The sequence below is a fragment of the Ursus maritimus genome, assembly GCF_017311325.1.
Source record: "Ursus maritimus isolate PB19 chromosome X unlocalized genomic scaffold, ASM1731132v1 scaffold_X1, whole genome shotgun sequence".
NCBI lineage: Eukaryota > Metazoa > Chordata > Mammalia > Carnivora > Ursidae > Ursus > Ursus maritimus.
The window spans coordinates 26,954,735-26,974,931 of record NW_024423319.1 but is presented as its reverse complement, the minus strand read 5'-3'; the positions used below and the strand labels follow the sequence as shown (position 1 = coordinate 26,974,931).

Below are 20,197 nucleotides of genomic sequence, written 5' to 3'. Positions count from 1 at the left end.
TATACAATGGAGTATTACTCAGCTATCAGAAAGAACAAGTTCTCAACATTTGCTGCAACATGGACAGCACTGGAGGAGATAATGCTAAGTGAAATAAGTCAAGCAGAGAAAGACAATTATATGATTTCTCTCATCTGTGGAACATAAGAACTAGGAAGATTGGTAGGGGAAGAAAGGGATAAAGAAGGGGGGGGTAATCAGAAGGGGGAATGAAGCATGAGAGACTATGGACTCTAAGAAACAAACAGGGCTTCAGAGGAGGGGGGGGTGGGGGAATGGGATAGACTGGTGATGGGTAGTAAGGAAGGGCACGTATTGCATGGTGCACTGGGTGTTATACGCAACTAATGAATCATCGAACTTTTTATCAGAAACCAGGGATGTACTGTATGGTGACTAACATAATATAATTTAAAAAATTAAAATAAGAAAAAAAAGAAAGGAGAGTTTGCTGTATTACCAGAGTCAGCACAGTTAACTGCACTTCATAACAAATTATACCTATTTGGAACTAGTTTATAAGTACGTAAGCCGTAAGATGAACAAAGTGGATGTTAAAAACTCACAGAATTTCATAATTCAGAAACATAGCTTCAGTGCTTTATAATATGGAAAGAAACTCCTAGAAACAGCCAATTGGTTTGATTTCTTAGAAGTTAGAAAAAATGCATTTCAGAACATGATTTGTAATGATCAGGAACAGAAGAACATTAAGAAATAAAATATTGGGAGCATATGAACTGAGGTCCTCAGAGTATCAAAAGAGATAACAATTAGACTTCATATTAGAATTTAAAGAATGTAGTTGGAAGAAAAATTAACTAGGATCTTTGTAACAGGTTAAATATTTAACCGCTTCAAATAGACGTGATTTTGTCTTCTCACCTATTTATGAAAATGTATAGTAATATCTAGTTTTCCATATTAAAAGCATGTGATTTCATTTGCAAAGGTCTCTTTGTTTTAGCCTTAAAATCACCTCTGATCCAGGGCTGTTGGCTGGCACAGTTGGTGAAACATGTGACTCTTGATTACAGGGTTGTGAGTTCAAGCCTCATGTTTGGCATAGCATTTACTTGAAAATTTTTTTAAAAAATTAAAAATCAGGGGTGCCTGGATGGCTCAGTCGTTAAGCGTCTGCCTTTGGCTCAGGGCCTGATCCCAGCTGTCTAGGATTGGGCCCCACATTGGGCTCCTCTGCTGGGAGCCTGCGTCTTCCTCTCCCACTCCCCCTGCTTGTGTGTCCTCTCTCGTTGGCTGTGTCTCTCTCTCTCAAATAAATAAAATCTTAAAAAAAATAAAATTAAAAATTAAAGATCACCTCTGATCTACCAGTTTATGCTGACAATTGCCAAACTAGCATTTACACAGCTTTATCAAGGTCTATCTCACCTACCATAAAATTAATTTTAAAATGTACATATCCGTTGCTTTTAGTATATTCACAATTGTGCAACCATCACTACAGTCTAATTTAGAATATTTTCATTACTCTGAAAAGAAACCCAGTAACCATTTGCAGTCACTCCCTATTCCCCTCCTGCCCCAGCTGTGGGCAATCACTAATCTACTTTCTGTTTCTATTTATTTTAATAACATTTTAAACTTGCAACACTATTGTTCTCATGCCTGTTCCAGGTCATTGACTCAGACGTTTAAAAGTTCTTCAACTAGTCATATTTACAAGTCCTGTGACATCTTCAGAAAACATTTGAGTGATGATTTCATAATATGATTGTTCCATATTCTAAGAGTTTTTGATCTGGTACATGTGTTTCAGATTCTGTTCATGCCACTTGCTAGGGATGTTAAACTCAATTAGAAGGAATAAAACTATTTTGTCCAGACTCAAAATGAAGTTTGTTCTGTGTGTGTTAACCATTCCGGGCTTTCTGGTAGTGGGAACAGCTTTAGGAATCTTCCGTAGCATACCATTATCTTTAGTAATAATGTCATCTTCATCACTGTCTTCATCCTTTGGTCAACATGTGGTTTAATTTGCTGTGGATAGCCAAGAAGGCTATTATCAGTAGATTAGCTAGAGCTGCTAGCTCTACTGTTCCTACGCTAGTCCTACTGTTCCTAACATTGTTCTGGTTTACTTGTCTTGCTGTTATGATGAAATTGCAACTGTTTACACTCCTCCTATTACTTGATCAAAGCTCTTTCCTGAAACTTCTATGCCATTAACTTCTGAAACTTCATCATTAATATCCAGTAACCCTGTGGTATGAACCAGATCTCCTGGAACAAGCCAGGATGTTAAAGATCCCTGGGACTTACCTAAACTATGTTGTGTCTCCTGTAGACTTTCTGAAATCATCCTGGCTACAGAGTCCTAGAAAATGTTCGGTGCTGTGTTTGTAAAGATAAACTAACCCTATGATGTGTTTCTAGGAGAATATTCATGTCCGTAATAGAAGATGCAGGTCTAAAGTCTTGGGGCATACTGATAACTGGATGTGGCTTTTTTCTGTGGTTGACAGAACACAATGCATTGACTAAAACATTTTCCTTCTTCATTAGAATGTCTGTACCAAAGGCACTGTTAATCTGCCTCTTCGTTTTTCTGTATAAAAATCCTAAGCAGTGGGTTGTCTGTTGAAACACCTTTATGATAGTTGTCATTTATAAGTAGTAAGTCTCCCTGGAAGCATAGCCTAATAAATTGTCAACATTAGGTATTTTATGAACATGTTGTAGTAATCCATAAAACTCCTTAAAATATCCCAAGTTTTCCTCGTTCTAGAAAAAAAAACAGTAAAATCCACTGCCAGACCTGCTCTTCACCTCCAGGATGCCCTTGCAGCCACAGTCATGCTGAGTGCCGGGCTGCCTCTCTGGAATGCCAGGCGGGCGTGTGGGCACACTCAGCTGCAGCCCAGGAATCCACAGCTCACCAGATGCACCTGTAGAGGTGGCTTGGATCTCAGTGCTCGACCTCACGGAGCTCCACAGGGCTTCGCAGGGCAGCAAGGAGTGGTCTGGCAATGCAGCAGGTAGAGACACAATTCCCTCCCTCCCTCTCTGCAGGGCTCCAGTGGAGGAGGATGAGAGGGCAGTTAGCCCATCCACCTCCCCCATGACTGGGCTCCTGACCTGGGCCTGGGCTCCTGATCCCGGCCAACAGCGCCAACCTGAGAGACTGTAAGTGAAAATATTATTAAAGACATTTTTGGGGGGAAAAAAGACATTCTGGAGAAAAGGATCACCTGTACTCCTGCCACCCTAATGTAATTTACCCAGTTAATAAAAGTTACCTTACAATAAAAAAGGGGGAGGGTGCCTGGCTGGCTCAGTCAGTGGAGCATGTGACTCTTAATCTGCGGGTCATGAGTTCAAGCCCTGTGTTTGGGGTAGAGTTTACTTTTAAAAAATTACCTTACAGTCTTATCCAGGGGCACCTGGGTGGCTCAGTCGGTTAAACATCTGCCTTCGGGTCAGGTCGTGATCTCAGGCTCCTGGGTTGAGCCCTGCATCGGGCTCCCTGACCCTGATTCTCCCTCTCCCTATGCTCCTGCACATGCATGCGCTCTTTCTCTCTGTCAAATCTGTCAAATAAATAAAACTTTTAAAAATTAAAAAAACAAGTCTTATCCATGAGTATATGTTTTCATGCAGTAGCAGTCTAATGTACATCTTATTTTATGTCCTTTTCCCCATTAAAATCTTTTTTCTGTGTATTTGACAACTTTAGTAATAAAAGCCTGAGGAAAATAGGAACTTTTGTATTGTGTGCAGATACCGGTAGGTGGGGTTTATGTGGCTGTCTTTACCCAGTTGAATAGGCTAAATATATATGTGTGCTGTGTATGTATGCATATGTACATGTATGTGTATTTTTTTGGTATGCGTATATTTTAAACACAACATCTCCCTGTCTTGAAATCTTCCATGCCCGTCATATAAACACTGCGTGCTGATTCTTCTGTGCCAGTGTTGGCTTCCATAGTACCATTTTTCCCAACCACCGTTCCGCCCAAGATTACTGACTGCCTAGCCTCTTTAATGTCAGAGCGGTCTTTGACATCTTTCTCTGTGTGCCTTCGTACCTTTGTGCTTACCCAATACAAAGCCTGAGTGTGCTTTCACAGCGAAGCATAAATGATCTCAGCGTACTTTATTGCACTTAGACCTTTTCACATCCAAAGCTTTTTATCACCCTTCTCCGATATCCGTACCCCATTTTCTTCTCTATTCACAATTCCTGTGCTACATATATACTTATTTTCTAAGTATCATCTCTTGTACCTTCATTTCACTTAAATACTTTATTTAAAAAAAAAAATCCTCTCTCTCATCCCTTTCCTTTGGTGCCTTCCACCAATCCCAACGTTTCTATCTGTTGTCAGTCATTTTTCTCCCTTTCACCCTTAACCTCTCTGGTAATTCTGCTTTCACACCCTTCAACAAAAGCTCACACTCTGATAAGTATATGTAGTGTTCAGTTGGGTGCTTCTGAATAAATATCTGCTTTTCAAAACAGTGAAATCTAAACTATTAGCATGGAAATAACCCCTGGGAAGATGAGGTCTCCACTTGAAAGCTTCAAATAGAGATTCTCCTGCTATTATTGAATGATGGAGTTTTATGTAATAATATCTGAAATGGGGTGACTCCTTGAACCATACAAAATGTCCACTATTGTGAAATGAGAATAGATCCTTGATTTTATACTTGTCTGTTTTGATTGACCTGAGAAATAAAACTTAGCACTTCAGAGAAGGTAATTTTCATATGTTTTGGATTATATTGAGCATTAATGCTTCAGGGTCATTATAGACTTTTGTCGTGCTTCCTATTCTGTGCCCAAGTGCCTTCTCATGATGGGAGAAATCTACAAGGCACCCCAATCCATTCTGCACTGCTGTTGATTGTTGTAACTGTTCCTCCTGGTATTGGGTTAAAATCTGCAGGCTATAATTATATTCATTGACTGGACTGTGTCCTCAAACTACACTGAATTTGGATCCCTTTCCTATATAACAGCCTCTTAGCTAACGGTAATTATTCTGTCCTCTACGGCCCTCTCCCCACATTTTTTTTCGCTTTGAGATAAACACTCAGCTCTTCTACCTGTTCCTCATTGGACACCATTTTCATCATGCTCATTGCTCTCTATAGATATGACGCTTTGTTAATGTTCCTTCTGAAGTGTTTTCAGTACTGAAAATAATATTCAGTGTGTAGCTGAATTGGGTCTGGACCTTGTACATCTGAACATTAATGCAGCCTGGAATTGCTTTAAGTTTCTTTTTTAGTAGCCATGTAATGTTGGCTCATAATGAATTTTTTTTTAAATAAGCTCTATGCCCAACATGGGGCTTGAACGCATGACCCCAAGATGAAGAGTCTCATGCTCTACCAACTGAGCCAGCCAGGCACCCCACATAATGGAATTTTTAATTAACTAAAATCCCAAGATTTTAATCTAGAGGTTTGCCTTCACATGACTTCTTTCCAAACCAAGTTTCCATTTTCCTTTAGTTCTGCAACAGATTTCTAAAGTCAGAGTGTAATGTTTAATATCCCTAATAAATTTCATCTCAGCCTGTCAGCCAGCCTTGGTTTCTTTGAATCTTGATTTTTGCCATCCAGCTTACACTTGATTGAACAAGGGGTCTTGAAGCTAGTGTCAAAATGTTTTCAGACGTCTGGGAAATAATAATGAAGAGTCACGGAGTCTCTCTTCCAAAAATCGTTGTATGCAGATACACCTCAGCTCTTGCGGTATATATGAATTACTACCATTGTAAATTGACAAGGCCAGGAAAGACTGAACTGTGTTGCCAGCCTGCAAGACAGAAGCCTTGTGTTGAACCTTACTCTGAGATAATGTTCCAAGACATATTGTGCCAGCATAATGCCAGGGCTGCTAATTCTTCCCAAGAAATCAATTCATGCACATATGAAGTAGAGACAATTACTGTGACCGTTTTTTTTTCCAAGCGTATACTGAACACAGTATGAGGAACAGTGTGAGATTCTGAGAATCAGGTTTGCCTGAGGCAACCCTGATTTATGCCTGTTGTCCGAGTGTAATTATTAGTAGCATCATTTTTCACTTTCCAAAGTGTCCAGGTTTGGAGGATAAATTATCTGGCCACCCTTCTCATAACCCAGCTAGTTCCTTTTAGTATTTTATCTGGGTTAAATGTTACACAGCTGTAATTTGGCAGCTTTAATGAGGCTGCAGTAGTACTTCTCTTCCATTTGAACAGATTGTTTCTTGACCATGGGAAGTTGATAGCAAAAGTAACTGCAATTAAGGTCTACACATACTTAGTATTTTTCCAGAGCTACCCTCTAGAGGGCGGTAATATATACATCTGAAATGATCCGATTCCAACAAAAAATGGACTACAAGAGTCCAGTTTTCATATGCATGAAAATCAGAAACATTTGATGCTCTTAAAGGGCATATTGGAACCAATATTGTGAGTAAAACTCAAATACCTGGGGCGCCTGGGTGGCACAGCGGTTAAGCGTCTGCCTTCGGCTCAGGGCGTGATCCCGGCGTTACGGAATCGAGCCCCACATCAGGCTCCTCCACTATGAGCCTGCTTCTTCCTCTCCCACTCCCCCTGCTTGTGTTCCCTCTCTCGCTGGCTGTCTCTATCTCTGTCAAATAAATAATAAAAAATCTTTAAAAAAAAATACCTTTTGCTAAGCAGAAAAGTAAAGAAATACTAAAAATTAATTCATTAACATTCTGAACATACGGGTTTTTTTAAATTGTAAAAACTGAACTTTGATGCCTTGAATATATAATGATCCATTACAACAATTATGCATAGAGTTTAAGAATCTGCATATTTTATGCTTTTATGTTTTTTCTAATAATTTTACATGGTTAATAATTTTAATATATTCTGTATCACATAGTTCCCATATTTATGTAAAATAAGCAATTAAAAATGAATAGTTCTACCTGCTTAAATATTACTTTCCTCTAAAAAATGAAAATGCTAGTTTTTACTCTATAACTTGAATCGTGGTAATGTAGAGCTCTAGTATTTAGAATTAGGGTGTTTCTTTGAGATTGTGTAATTAATTTTACGTCATCAGTAGGTAATTTGTTAGCTCCTAATATCAAAATTATATTGCCTGTGTTTCACATTTTGGATTTCCTAATGTAATGTTCTCTTTTTAGAAAAGGTGGACAAGTCCTATTTTCAAGAGAAGATGACTTTTAACAGTTTTGAAGGATCTAAAACTTGTGTACCCGCAGACATCGATAAGGATGAAGAATTTGTAGAAGAGTTTAATAGATTAAAAACTTTTGCTAATTTCCCAAGTAGTAGTCCTGTTTCCGCATCAACACTAGCACGAGCTGGTTTTCTATATACTGGTGAAGGAGACACCGTGCGTTGCTTTAGTTGTCATGCAGCAATAGATAGATGGCAATATGGAGACTCGGCAGTTGGAAGACACAGGAAAGTATCCCCAAATTGCAGATTTATCAATGGCTTTTATTTTGAAAATGCTGCTGCACAACCTACAAATCCGGGTATCCAAAATGGTCAGTATAAAGCGGAAAGCTACCTGGGAAACAGAAATCATTTTGTTTTAGACAGGCCATCCGAGACTCATGCAGACTATCTTTTGAGAACTGGACAGGTCGTAGATATATCCGACACCATATATCCAAGGAACCCTGCCATGTATAGTGAAGAAGCTAGATTGAAGTCATTTCAGAACTGGCCAGACTATGCCCACTTGACTCCAAGAGAGTTAGCTAGTGCTGGACTCTACTACACAGGTATTGATGATCAAGTGCAGTGCTTTTGTTGTGGTGGAAAACTGAAAAATTGGGAACCTTGCGATCGTGCATGGTCAGAGCACAGGCGACACTTTCCTAACTGCTTTTTTGTTCTGGGCCGGAATGTTAACATTCGAAGTGAATCTGATGTGGTGAGTTCTGATAGGAATTACCCAAATTCAACAAATGTTCCAAGAAATCCAGCCATGGCAGATTATGAAGCACGGATCATTACTTTTGGGACGTGGATATACTCAGTTAACAAGGAGCAGCTTGCGAGAGCTGGATTTTATGCTTTAGGTAAACTTTATTATAAAACCAGGCTAATGAATAACTTCCCAACTTTCCCCAGTGCTCCTAAAAAGTAGATTCCTTTAGCCCCTTGAACTGGTAAATATTTAGGTGTAGGATGGCATGATTATTTACATCAGTATTAATCTGTGAACCCTTACGGTGAATCTGCAATGTAACCACTACATTTATGTGAGAAAGGCTACCATATTATGAGTTATGTTTACCTTTATGTGACTGTTTTTTTGGAGAAGGGTGATATGCAAAAGATGATAGATCTCCCTGATAGAAGAATGGATCTGACAGTAATATTAACTCTCACTTATTGAGCACCTACTATATGTGCTCAGTACTTGTATTACATGCATTCTTCTACACCTCATAAAAAGAGTCAACCTTAGAGAGTTTAGTTTGGCCGATATTAAAATTGATATCTGCCTTTAGTACATAGACTATATATTTGAAAGCTGCCCTGTATGATGCCTTCTTGCTTCAAGTAAGCAGTTCTCAAATGGACTGCTGTCACCTTGTCAGGAAGGGCCATTAGTGTGATGGCTTCCAGGAGTATTCAGATAAGTTACACCATTATATATCTGACCCATTTATTTTAGGATTGAGTAGTGCCAAATATTAGTTATTTCAATATTTTATTTACATAATCTCCTACAGTAATCTTGAAGGTTTGTTGAGTGTCGTGTAGCTATAACCTTAGAGAACCTTACTTTGTAATTTTGTTATGCTGAACTTCACTGTTAAAGTTTCACAGTTTGGAAAAGTGTAGTATTGGTTGCCCCAAATGACATGTTAGAAAGAAGGTAACAACTGTAATTTTTCACATGAAAATTGGGCAGTTTTATTTTCGCCTTCTGTAAAATGCCTCAAATTGAATCAGTGAGTTTACTGTGTATTTCCTCCTCAAACAGTCATGTTTGTTACTTGGATATGAATTTGAGCGTCTTTTTTGAAGCTCTAAGATTTTCATGTAATTTAGAAATGATTAATTCCATGGTGTTAAAGGGGGGATTTTTGCGTAAGCTTCTAATTGCACAAATGCGTGTATTTTTCCTTGTGTCTTTTCTTAGGGGACGGTGATAAAGTAAAATGCTTTCATTGCGGAGGAGGGCTAACTGATTGGAAGCCCAGTGAAGACCCTTGGGAACAACATGCTAAGTGGTATCCAGGGTAAGGCATTTAAATGTTTATTTAGGAACAGGCAAGTTAGACACTTTGCAGTGGGAAAATCTTGAATAACTTTTCACCTCAACTATTTTTGCCTTCACCATGGCTTGCAGTTCACACCAGGTTTATAAAAATGGGGTCACCTACTTTATAGAAAAAAAAAGCCCTAAGCCTTCTCTGGTGACCAGAGCATTTGTTGCTTATATGTTCTATCTGTGGCATTCAGATGATTCGGTTTCTAAACATCAAATTAGGAATATACAGTTTTGTTGTTATTGGAAGTAGGCTCTTTTCACGATAGGCACAAGAGAGCCCTTGTTGCCAAGGATTTTCCCTAAGAACCCATCACATCCCCTAGCAAATAGTACTATATCTCACTGATTCTAAGACATACAGTCGTTCACATTTTCAAATTCTTGAAAGGAGGACACATCTGGTAGTGGGTCATAATTTAATTGGCATTGGTGGTACATAAAATAATCACACTTCTTACAATCAATGTCATCTTAGAGTGATAATGACATCCTCTAAATGTCTCTTTGCCATCTTCTTTAAAAATAAAGTATACATATATATAAGTGGTGTAGAATTTTTGGCCTGCAAAATAGTATAACTTAAAACTTCAGAGCGATTGTTTGAAAATAAACCTTAACTTTAAAAAGCCTTAAAAGGAAAGGTTGAAAGCCCAAAGAATTCCTTCAAAATGTACAGTTGGTTAATACTCTAAATAAAATTTAAGATCAACTATTTGAAAAAAAAATTGTATGTCTTAAGGCGATAATTTGATAACTTGCTTAAAAGTTGAAAGTTCTCCGGTTGGTATTTTTTGCCTCACTAAGATTGGCAAAGTAGCGTAATAAAGGGGACATTTTTTTTAACTTTAAAATGACAGTTGATAAGGAATTGGATAACATTTCATTTTGCAGCTTTTTAGAAATATCAAAAAGCAAGTTAATGGAATTAAGATCATGGAGATTATATCTTTACTTATACTTTACTAATTTATCAGCTACCAAAGTTTAACCTTCTTTTAATTGTTTAGGTGTAAATATCTGTTAGAAGAGAAGGGACAAGAATATGTAAGCAATATTCATTTAACCCATTCACTTGAGGACTCTATGGTAAGTCACATATTGTAGAATACATATTTTTAAATGTTATTTAATTTCTTTTGCAATGATTTCTTGGTGTAAAATTCACAGTATAGTATCTTAAATGAATAATATATGGTGAGCCTTAAAGGGGAGATCTTAAGGAATGCTTGTTATTCTTAACCTGAAGCAGATTTATGAAAAGGGAATCACCATGAGCTTATTGATTTAGCTATCACTGTAAATGAAAATGGGCTTGAAGAACTAAAATACTTAATCCCTCAGCTTTCTGAAGTTAGACTTTTGTGTATAATGTGTTTTATACTCATAAATAGTTGTAAACTTTTCATAGACAGTATTTTAAATCTCAAAAACGTGTCTAAATTGACCGTGTGGCCAGGGGCAGCCAAGGTATCGGTACCATGTGGGAAGAGCCATGGAGTAGAATGGGAGGCCAGAGTTGCCATTATGGCCCTACCATGAACTCTCTTGCCTCAATTAAGTTGTTTTATCTCCCTGAGCCTCAGCGTCTTGTTTGTAAAGTGAATGGATTGGGTTAGATGATCTTTTAACTTCCTTCTAGCTTTATCATGTTATGCCTCTTGAGAACCTTCGTATGTTAAATTGGAATAAAGCCAATTTATAAATTCACGATTAGTGTAATTTTTCAAATTGAGGTAATTGCCTTCTACCAAAAAGAACTCTAACTTATAATCCATATTTCTGTTTTAGGTAAGATCTGCTGAGAAAACACCATCATTAACTAAAAGAATTGGTAAATATTTTTATTAAAATAAATACACTTTTAATTTCATTGCCAGTTTATTACAGTTGTTATTTATAGGGTGGAGACATAAGCTTATTCTTTCAAGGTAATCAAGGTGTACTTATTTGAGATGAGATTGCTGTAAATCTAAGAATTAATGAGGTGCCTATAAATTTAAGCCAGATATTTATACATTAAGAACATTCATGTGACTAATGTAACACTGCACATTAATTGTACTGGAAAATTTAAAAACTACGCTAAATCATATTAAATTATAAGTTATATAGTTATATATAATATAAAATTATATTAAAATAATTATACTAAAAAATAAAATTTTAAGAACATTCCTGTGGAGGTTGGGCAGTTAGCTTTTCCAAGTTCAGGAGCAACAACTGTAGGCTTCCCATTGCCATTTCTGTTAAAATCACAAAGGGAAGAGTTCAGTGTATTTTTGTCCCAGGTGCTTCTTGAGTTAGCCAGGATCATGACTCCAACGCTCTACTAATGCGCCATCATCATGCTCAGCCCTGCCTGCCTCCCTGTCCCATGCCGTCTTTGTGCCTCCCCCAGTTTCTTCACAGAGGGGCATGGTTCGCTTTATCTCCTGTTACCTGATAGGGAGGTAGAGGTTTTTATCCCGAAGATTATTGACTCATCATAAACATCTTCAAAAACCAGAAAGATACTATGTTAAGCAGAGATGATACCATTGTCCCCACATTTCAGATGAAGAAACAGAGTCAAGGAGGCTAAGTGACCTGCCCACAGTTAGATGACAAATCAGTAGTGGAACTAGGATTGTAAACAGGGTCTTCTGAAACCTCTATCACACTGTAGATCTTGTTCTTAACTTAGGCATCATGTTTCAAAAATAGTAAAAAGTTTAATTTAGAATATGTCTGCTGATTCCCCACTCCTTATGGCATCATCTATTTAGTATCTTAAGGGTTACAGGATAAGAGAAAACTATATATATGTGCATAAATGTGCTTACGAAGGAGAACCACTTTGATAATGTTTGATATAGGTTTGTAATGGGCATAAGTAATAAAGTTTAAGAAATCATTTATTCCAGCCTATATTTTTGAAATTATCCACAAATGAAGATTCTGTAACATTTCTTGACGGGAATCATTCTTACGATGCATACTGTACTTTTTACGACTAATGAGACTCTTGCTCTAGTTTGGGATTAATGTTTTAAAATTGAGATGTAATTCATATAGCAAAAATTTCACCCTTATAAACAGTACACTTTAGTGGTTTTTAGTATATTCACAATGTCGTGGAACCATCACTGCTATTTAATTGCAAAACATTATCATAATCCCTAAAAGAAACCCTATACCCATTAGCAGTCCCTTCTCATTGCTGCCCCTTCAGCATGAAGTCCAGCCAGACAACTACCGATCTACTTCTGTCTCTCTGGATTTGCCTATTCTGGCCATTTCATATGAATGGAATCATAATATGTGGCTTTGAAGTTCATCCATGTTGTAGTACTTATATATGAGGACTTCGTTCTTTTTTATGGTGGAAAACTTTTCCTTTGTATGGATAATACCACATTCTCTTTATCCGTTCATCAGTTAGTTGATAGACATTTGGGTTTCCACTTCTTGGCTCTTAGGAATGATGTTGATGCTGCTATGAACATTTGTGTGCAAATTTTTGTGTGGACATAGGTTTTTAATTCTCTTGAGTATATATTTTGGCATGAAGTTGCTGGGTCATGTAGTAACTCTACATTTAACCTTTTGATAAACGGCCAGTTTTCCAACGTGGCTGCACCATTTTCCATTCCCACTAGCAGCGTATAAGGGTTCCAGTTTGTTTCTCCACATCCTTGTTAGCACTTGTTACTGTATGTCTTTTCATTACAGCCATCCTAATGGATGTGAAGTGGTATCTTATTGTGGTTTTGATTTGTATTTCCCTGATGACTAATGATGTCAGGCATCCTTTCGTGTGTTTATTGGCCATTCGTATGCCTTCTTTGGAGAAATGTCCATCACCTTTGCCCGTTTTTTAGTTGGGTTATTTATCTTTTCGTTGAGTTATAAGAGTTCTTTAAATATTCTAGTTTTTTACATATAAGTCCCTTGTCAGATACATGATTTGCAAATATTTTCACTCGTTCTTTTCACTTTTCTTGCTAATGTACTTTGAAGTATATAAATTTTTAATTTTGATGAAATCCAACTTATTTTTTGTTGCTTATGCTTTTGGTGTTACTAAGAAACCATTGCCTAATCCAAGGTCATCTATGCTTTCTTCTAAGAGTTTTATGGTTTTTTCTCTTACATTCAGGTCTTTTATCCATTTTGAGTTTATTTTTGTGTATGTATAAGGTGGGGCCCCTTTTAATAATTTTTCATGTGGATGTCCTGTTGTCCCTGCTTTTGGTTTTTAGCAAGATAACCTTGAGATACCTGCAGGATATTTAAGTAGGTGGGTCTTAATACCTGCAAATCAGATAAATAAGGGTAAAATTGTGGTGGTGGGAAAGTGTCCAGAGAGATTGTTAAAAAGGGGGGATCAGTGAGGGAATGGAAAGGAATCACCAGTGTCTAATCAGGGGAGCAGAAGGAGCCAGCAAAACAAGCTGGGGGAAAAAAAAAAACAGATAGTAGAACCAGGAACGAGTGATGTCCGGACGTCTCCACCTAGAAATCTCAGAAAGCAGCTGAAATTCAGCGTTTCTAAAAATCACTCAGACTGAATCCAGCCCTGTTCTTTTCCCCCCAGGTTGATTAATAGTTCCCTAGTTCACAAAGCCACCCAGTAATTTGAGTCATTTTAAGCTCTTTGCTTTCCTTAATCCTTCTACATTTAATTAACCACCAGGTCTGATGAATTCAACCTTTTTAATATTGTCTAAAATCCACTGGATCTGCCCTAGTTTCTGCCCTTATTTCTCATTCAGATGCTTTAGTAGTCTCATAAATAGTCTTTTATCTGCATTAGAACCCCCAACAAAATTTTTCTTTATCAAACAGAAATCTTACTTTCCTACTTCTTTTACTTACCATGTAATATTTCTTATAATCAAATCCCTTTCCAACTTCTTCTAAAAAACATTTATTGAAGTATAATACACATACAATAAAATGTTTAAAATGGACTGAAGTATTCGGTTCAATGAATTTTAACATGCATTTATCTGTGTAGTCATCAGCCAAATCAAGATGTAGAACAGGAGTGCCTGGGCGGCTCAGTCAGTTAAGTGTCTGCCTTTGGCTTGGGTCATGATCTCGGGGTCCTGGGATTGAGCCCCGCATCGGGCTCCCTGCTCAGTGGGGAGTCTGCTTCTCCCTCTGCCCCTGTCCCTTGCTCGTGCTCTCTCTCTCTCTCTCTCATGCTCTCTCTCAAATAAATAAAATCTTTAAAAAAAAAAAACACTTCCACCATGCCAGAAACTCTTTCAAGCCCCTTTCCCAGTCAGCATCTACCCCCAGTTATGTTCTGACTTCTATTACCATAGATTAGTTCTGAACATCTTATAAATGTAATCATATGGTATGTTCTTTTGTCTCGGGTTTGTCATTATGATGATGAGTTGTTCATCAGATCTGTGAGATGCATTGTGTTGTCTGTGGTCATAGTTCATTTTTCCTTCTTGCCTTGTAGTGTTTGAATATACCACAGTTTACTGATCCATTCACCTGGTGGTAGACGTTTGAGTTGTTTCCAGTTTGAGGCTGTTACAAATGACACTGCTGGGAATATTCTTGTGCATGTCTTTGGTGGACCTTTTTTTTTTTTTTTGGTGGACCTTTGTACTTATTTTTAATCCCTGAGTAGAATTGATGAATCGGAGGGTGTAAGTCTCCTCTTTCAGCAGTTCTCTACATAACCTGTATTTCTACTTTGAGTACCATTTCAGTGAATTTCTATTCATTTTGTTGCATTATCTAGTTCACCCCCCTCGGCTGCAGAAACTAAGTCTCAGAGATAGGAAATTCACACATTCAAGGTCACAGACTGCGAACTCCCCCTATTTCCCAGGATTTTTCCAAAATAATCGTTAGCGACTTGGGAAAGAAATCCAACCATTAAGTACTTAGGTTAGCTGTTAATGAGTACAGCTGATTTGGAAAAAAAGTCTCATTTTTGAAACACTTAACTTTTTCTTCTCTTCAGTCTTTAAAGCACCTAATCTCAATTCTTAGTGCTACAAAATAATACTGTATTTTCAATGATTATGAGTCTGAAAGATTCTTCAGTACTTAAGTATTTCAAAATCTTCTTCCCAAAGTAGCTTTGATTTGCTGGTTTTTTTTTTTTTCTTGCTTACCTTTTTCTTTTTAACTGTACTTTGCTGTTGAGTTGTGTTAATGAAAATAATTGTTTAGGGGCACCTGGGTGGCTCAGTCGTTAAGCGTCTGCCTTCAGCTCAGGTCATTATCCCAGGGTCCTGGGATCGAGCCCCACATCGAGCCCCACATCAGGCTCCCTGCTCAGCAGGAAGCTTGTTTCTTCCTCTCCCACTCCCCCTGCTTATGTTCCCTCTCTTGCTGTCTCTCTGTCAAATAAATTAATCAAATATTTAAAAAAATAAAAGAAAATAATTGTTTAAACTCTGTTCTTTTTCCTCACCAATTTTTATTTCAGATGATGCCATCTTACAAAATCCTATGTTACAAGAAGCTATACGAATGGGATTCAATTTCAAGGACGTTAAGAAAATAATGGAGGAAAAAATTCAGACATCTGGGAGCAACTATAAATCACTTGAGATTCTGGTTTCAGATCTAGTGAGTGCTCAGAAAGACAATACACAAGATGAATCAAGCCAGACTTCATTGCAAAAAGGTATGCATGGCTGTTTTTAAAAAGCAAGAAACACCTAAGAGTACTTCATTCATTATGGATAGTACCTTATATGACTTTGTGGCCCATTCGTTTTTTTTTTTTTCCTTTTCACATCTACCTTAGGATAAACATTTTTTAGAACTTTCTGTTAATAAAAAATTCAAAAATACTCAAAAGTGGAGAAAATAGTACAATGAACCCTCATGTATCCATAAACCAGATTCAGTAATTATCAACGATTTTCCAGTCTTGTTTCATATCTTCCCCCAATTTTTTTTGCTATGGTATTTTAAAGAAAATTCCAGGCATCCCATGTATCATTTACCTATAAATACTTTAATATATATCTAACAGAAAAGGTTTTTTTTTAACATAATCTTAATACTGTTGTGTTAAGCAGTAACTTAAACTGTGCTCAGATTGCTCTAACAGAATACTATAGACTTAAACAGCAGACATTTATTTCTCAACATTTCTGGGGGCCTGGAAGTCCATCAAGGTGCTGGGAGATTTGGTTCCTGATGAGGACTCTCTTCCAGGCTTGCAGATGGCTGCCTTCTCTCCGTGAAGGCAGAGAGAGAACTCTGGTCTCTCTTCCTCTTCTTATAAATACACTGATTCCATGGAACATCTGGCTGGCGTAGTCAGTAGAGCATGTGACTCTTGATCTCGGGGTCGTGAGTTTGAGCCTCGAGTTGGGCATAGAGTTTACTTTAAAAATAAATACAGGGTCATGTGGCTGGCTCAGTCGGTAGAGCATGCGACCCTTGATCTTGGGGTTGAGTTTGAGCCCCACATTAGGTGTAGAGATTAGTTAAAAATAAAATCTTTAAGGACGCCTGGGTGGCTCAGTTGGTTCAGCATCTGCCTTCGGCTCAGGTCATGATCTCAAGGCCCTGGGATCGAGCCCTACATCGGGCTCCCTGCTCAGCGGGGAGTCTGCTTCTCCCTCTCCCTCTGCCTGCTGCTCCCACTGCTTGTGCACTCGCTTTCTCTCTCTCTCTCTCTCAAATAAATAAAATCTTCTTTAAAAAATTTTTAAAAATTAAAAATAAAATCTTCAAAATAAAAATAGAAATACATACATAATGAGAAAGAAAAAAAATAAGAGAGATACTCATTCTGTAATGAGCGGGTCCCACCCTTATGACCTCATCTAAATTTAATTACCTCCCAAAGGGCCCATCTGTGAGTCCCATCACATTGGGAGTTTAGGGCTTCAGCATATGAATTTTGGGGGGATGCATTTATTTATACATACAGTATGTTACCAAACTTAACAAAATTACCAGTAATTCCATAATGTCATTTGAAAATCAGTTGGTTTTAATTCTCCCCAGTGTCTTAAAACATTCTTAACAGTTGATTTGTCCTAGTTGGTATCCAAGTAAAATCCACTGGTTAATTAATTTAATTTTTGTTATGATATATTTATTTATTTTAGAGAGAGCACAGGGGGGAAAGAGAGAATCTCAAGCAGACTCCCCACTTATCGTGGAGCCCTTTGCAGGGCTTGATTCCATGACCCTGAGATCATGACCTAAGCTGAAATCAAGGGTTGGACGCTGGGGTGCCTGGATGGCTCAGTTGGTTAAGCATCCAACTCTTGGTTTCAGCTCAGGTCAAGATCTCATGGGTTGTGGGATCGGGTTCCACGCTCAGTGGGGAGTATGCTTGAGGATTCTCTCCCTCTGCCCCTCCCCCCTTCTGTGTCTCTCTAGAATAATTCTTTTAAAAAAAGAAAAAAAAAAGAGTTGGACACTTAACTGGACTGAGCCACCCAGTCGCCCCTGATTTATTTAAGTGTGGGTTTGTGTTTTAGTTTAGATAAGGAATAATGAAGGCTTTTATGATTGTGGAATCTGTAAGTTTTGTAGTTGAAATGGATTTAGAGTGTTCTGCAACTTTTCATGTGATGTAAACCTATAAAAGCGCCTTATTACTAAATGGAGCTTGAATAAGTGACACCCTGGTACTGTAAATCATATATAGAAAGTGTATTAAACTTTTTTTTTAAGTAGGCTCCACACCCAAGTTGGGGCTTGGACTCACAACCCTGAGATCAAGAGTTGCATGGTCTATTGACGGAGCCAGCCAGGCACCCTTGAAAAGTGTTTTACTAATGTGCAAGAGAAGCATATAAACTCCTTTTAGGAAAAAAAGATTAAAAAACGTAAGTTCCTTCTTTAAGGATGAAAGCAACTCTAGTGTTTGATGGCAACATCGAAGGTTAGAAAGTTTCAAACTGAATACATTTTGGGTACCGAGGTACGTTGGTATAGTCATTGTTCTCTGAGCTCTTGGCCACATCTCCCAAAGGTTGCAGATTCTCCCAGGGCTAATAAATCTAAAAGTTTACTTTTTTTTTTTTTACATAAAGACCCTTCTGGGGTGCCTGGCTGGCTCAGTCAGAAGAGCATGCGACTCTTGATCCCGGGGTTGTGAGTTCAAGCTCCACATTAAGTGTAGAGCTTACTTAAAAAAAAAAAAAATTAAAAAATGAGTAGACCCTTTTGATCTTTAAGTTATTTCAAATGCTTCTAAAATATTATTCAGATAATTACATCAGTCACAAAACAGTATAACACTGATTTTTTAATTACATTAGTTGATGTAAAACATTCAGCAGAAATCTTACTACTCTTTTCCTAAGTAGGCATTTATTTAAAACCTGTAATAGTTTCACTTGTCTTGGTAATGGTAAAATGAACCACTGACTTGATCATCTTCCTGAAATACAAGGGACTGTATCATTTTCCCCTGCATCTTAACCACAACTCAAGTTTGACAGTAAGGTGTTAGGTTTTATACCAGAAGGTGTTGTCAGCAACAGGATGATTTAGTGGACTGCAACAGGAAGAGAACAAGGGACCGAGTGCTTTAGGGAGCGTCTGTTTTCTATCCAACAGGAGTCGATGGAGGTTCTTACTATCACTAAGACTACAAGCTCGGATGGTGTGGGAAGCAGGGACTAAGCAAAGGGCAGCTCTCAGAAGCAGGGGTTGGAATTCATCAGTTGACCTCTCCTCGGTCTCATTAAGTTGAGAGGGAGGTTAATTGATACAGCCTATCTTCTCGCACTAGGGCTGCTGCCTATTCCTCTTCCCAAGGGCTTATGCATAAAGACTGGCACTAAGACTCTTTTAATTCTATACAGAATAGAAGATGGGCCTGAGGTAAAGCAGGTGGAAGTTATTAGAAAAACTACACTGTTATTGTTGCTTACTGAGAAATCCTAGATTCAGTACTAGCTTTTATCACAATGGCTATGTGACAGAAAATATCCCAGTAAGTGGTCTTCTAAAAATAGTACCAAATAGTATCTTTCTTTCTTTTTAAAGATTACATAGTGTGCTGGGGCACCTGGGTGGCTCAGTTGGTTAAGCATCCGACTCTTGAGTTCAGCTCAGGGTCAATCTCAGGGTTGTGGGAACAAGCCCCCTCATAGAGCTCTACGGTTGGTGGTGAGTCTGCTTGAGATTCTCTCTCCCTCTCCCTTTGCCCCCCCCCCACGCACTCTCTGTCTCTCAAATAAATAATTTTTTTTAAAGTTTGGGGGGCGCCTGGGTGGCTCAGGTGGTTAAGTGTCTGCCTTCAGCTCAGGTCGTGATCTCCAGGTCCTGAGATCTAGTTCCACATTGGGCTCTCAGCTCAGCAGGGGAGTCTGCCTCTCCCTCTGCCTCTCCCCCCGACTCATGCTCTCTCTCTCTCTCTTTCTCTTTCGAATAAATTAAATATTTAAAAAAAGAAAGTAGACGGGGAAAGGTGCCATCCTAAAGGACGTAGAATCCAATAGTTACCCTAAGGCTTCAGTGAAATAAAATTGTCAGGAGCAAACAGTCGGTTTCAGGAGGTAAAATCTATGCCCAGAGCCTCACCATGTCAAGTTAAGTGGCTGTGCGTAAGGCTGAGATAAGGTAGAAGAAGTTGATAACCATGTTTGGTAGGCCTGACACCTCATTCCGCTGCGGTCTGTAAAATGGAATCACAAACCAGCAGAGCAAAAGTGAACCTGAAAGATCATATAATAACTTCCATTACTTCAGTAAGAAAACTGAAGTATAGATGTCCTGTCGTCAAAGATCACTCGGCTAGTTGGGAATGAAAATCAGGTTTCCTGACATGTGGTCCAGTGTTCCTCTTAAAAAAATGTTTCAAGTGTACAGTTCAGTAGTGTTAAGTACATTCACAGTTGTGCAACCAGTCTCCACAAGTCTTTTTATCTACAGAACTGAAACTCTGTCCCCATGAAACAACACGTCCTCATTCCCCCTCCCCCAGCCCGAC

The 20,197-nt window shown here is 38.2% G+C and overlaps 1 protein-coding gene and 1 pseudogene across 2 annotated transcripts in view; one reads left to right on the top strand and one right to left on the bottom strand.

Annotated features, from left to right (window-relative positions):
* LOC103680228 (X-linked inhibitor of apoptosis) overlaps positions 1-20,197 on the top strand; it is a 53,844-nt gene that overhangs the window by 26,266 nt on the left and 7,381 nt on the right. The window contains exons 2-7 of one of the 2 annotated variants that reach the window (XM_040628308.1): positions 3,034-3,147; positions 7,154-8,062; positions 9,136-9,235; positions 10,275-10,353; positions 11,056-11,098; positions 15,710-15,910. In XM_040628308.1, coding sequence (XP_040484242.1) covers positions 7,186-8,062; positions 9,136-9,235; positions 10,275-10,353; positions 11,056-11,098; positions 15,710-15,910 — 1,300 coding nt within the window. In that variant the 5' untranslated portion in view covers positions 3,034-3,147; positions 7,154-7,185. The remainder of the gene's footprint in view (positions 1-3,033; positions 3,148-7,153; positions 8,063-9,135; positions 9,236-10,274; positions 10,354-11,055; positions 11,099-15,709; positions 15,911-20,197) is intronic. The other variant, XM_040628300.1, reaches the window with a different exon arrangement.
* On the bottom strand, positions 1,725-5,106 carry LOC103680241 (annotated as a pseudogene).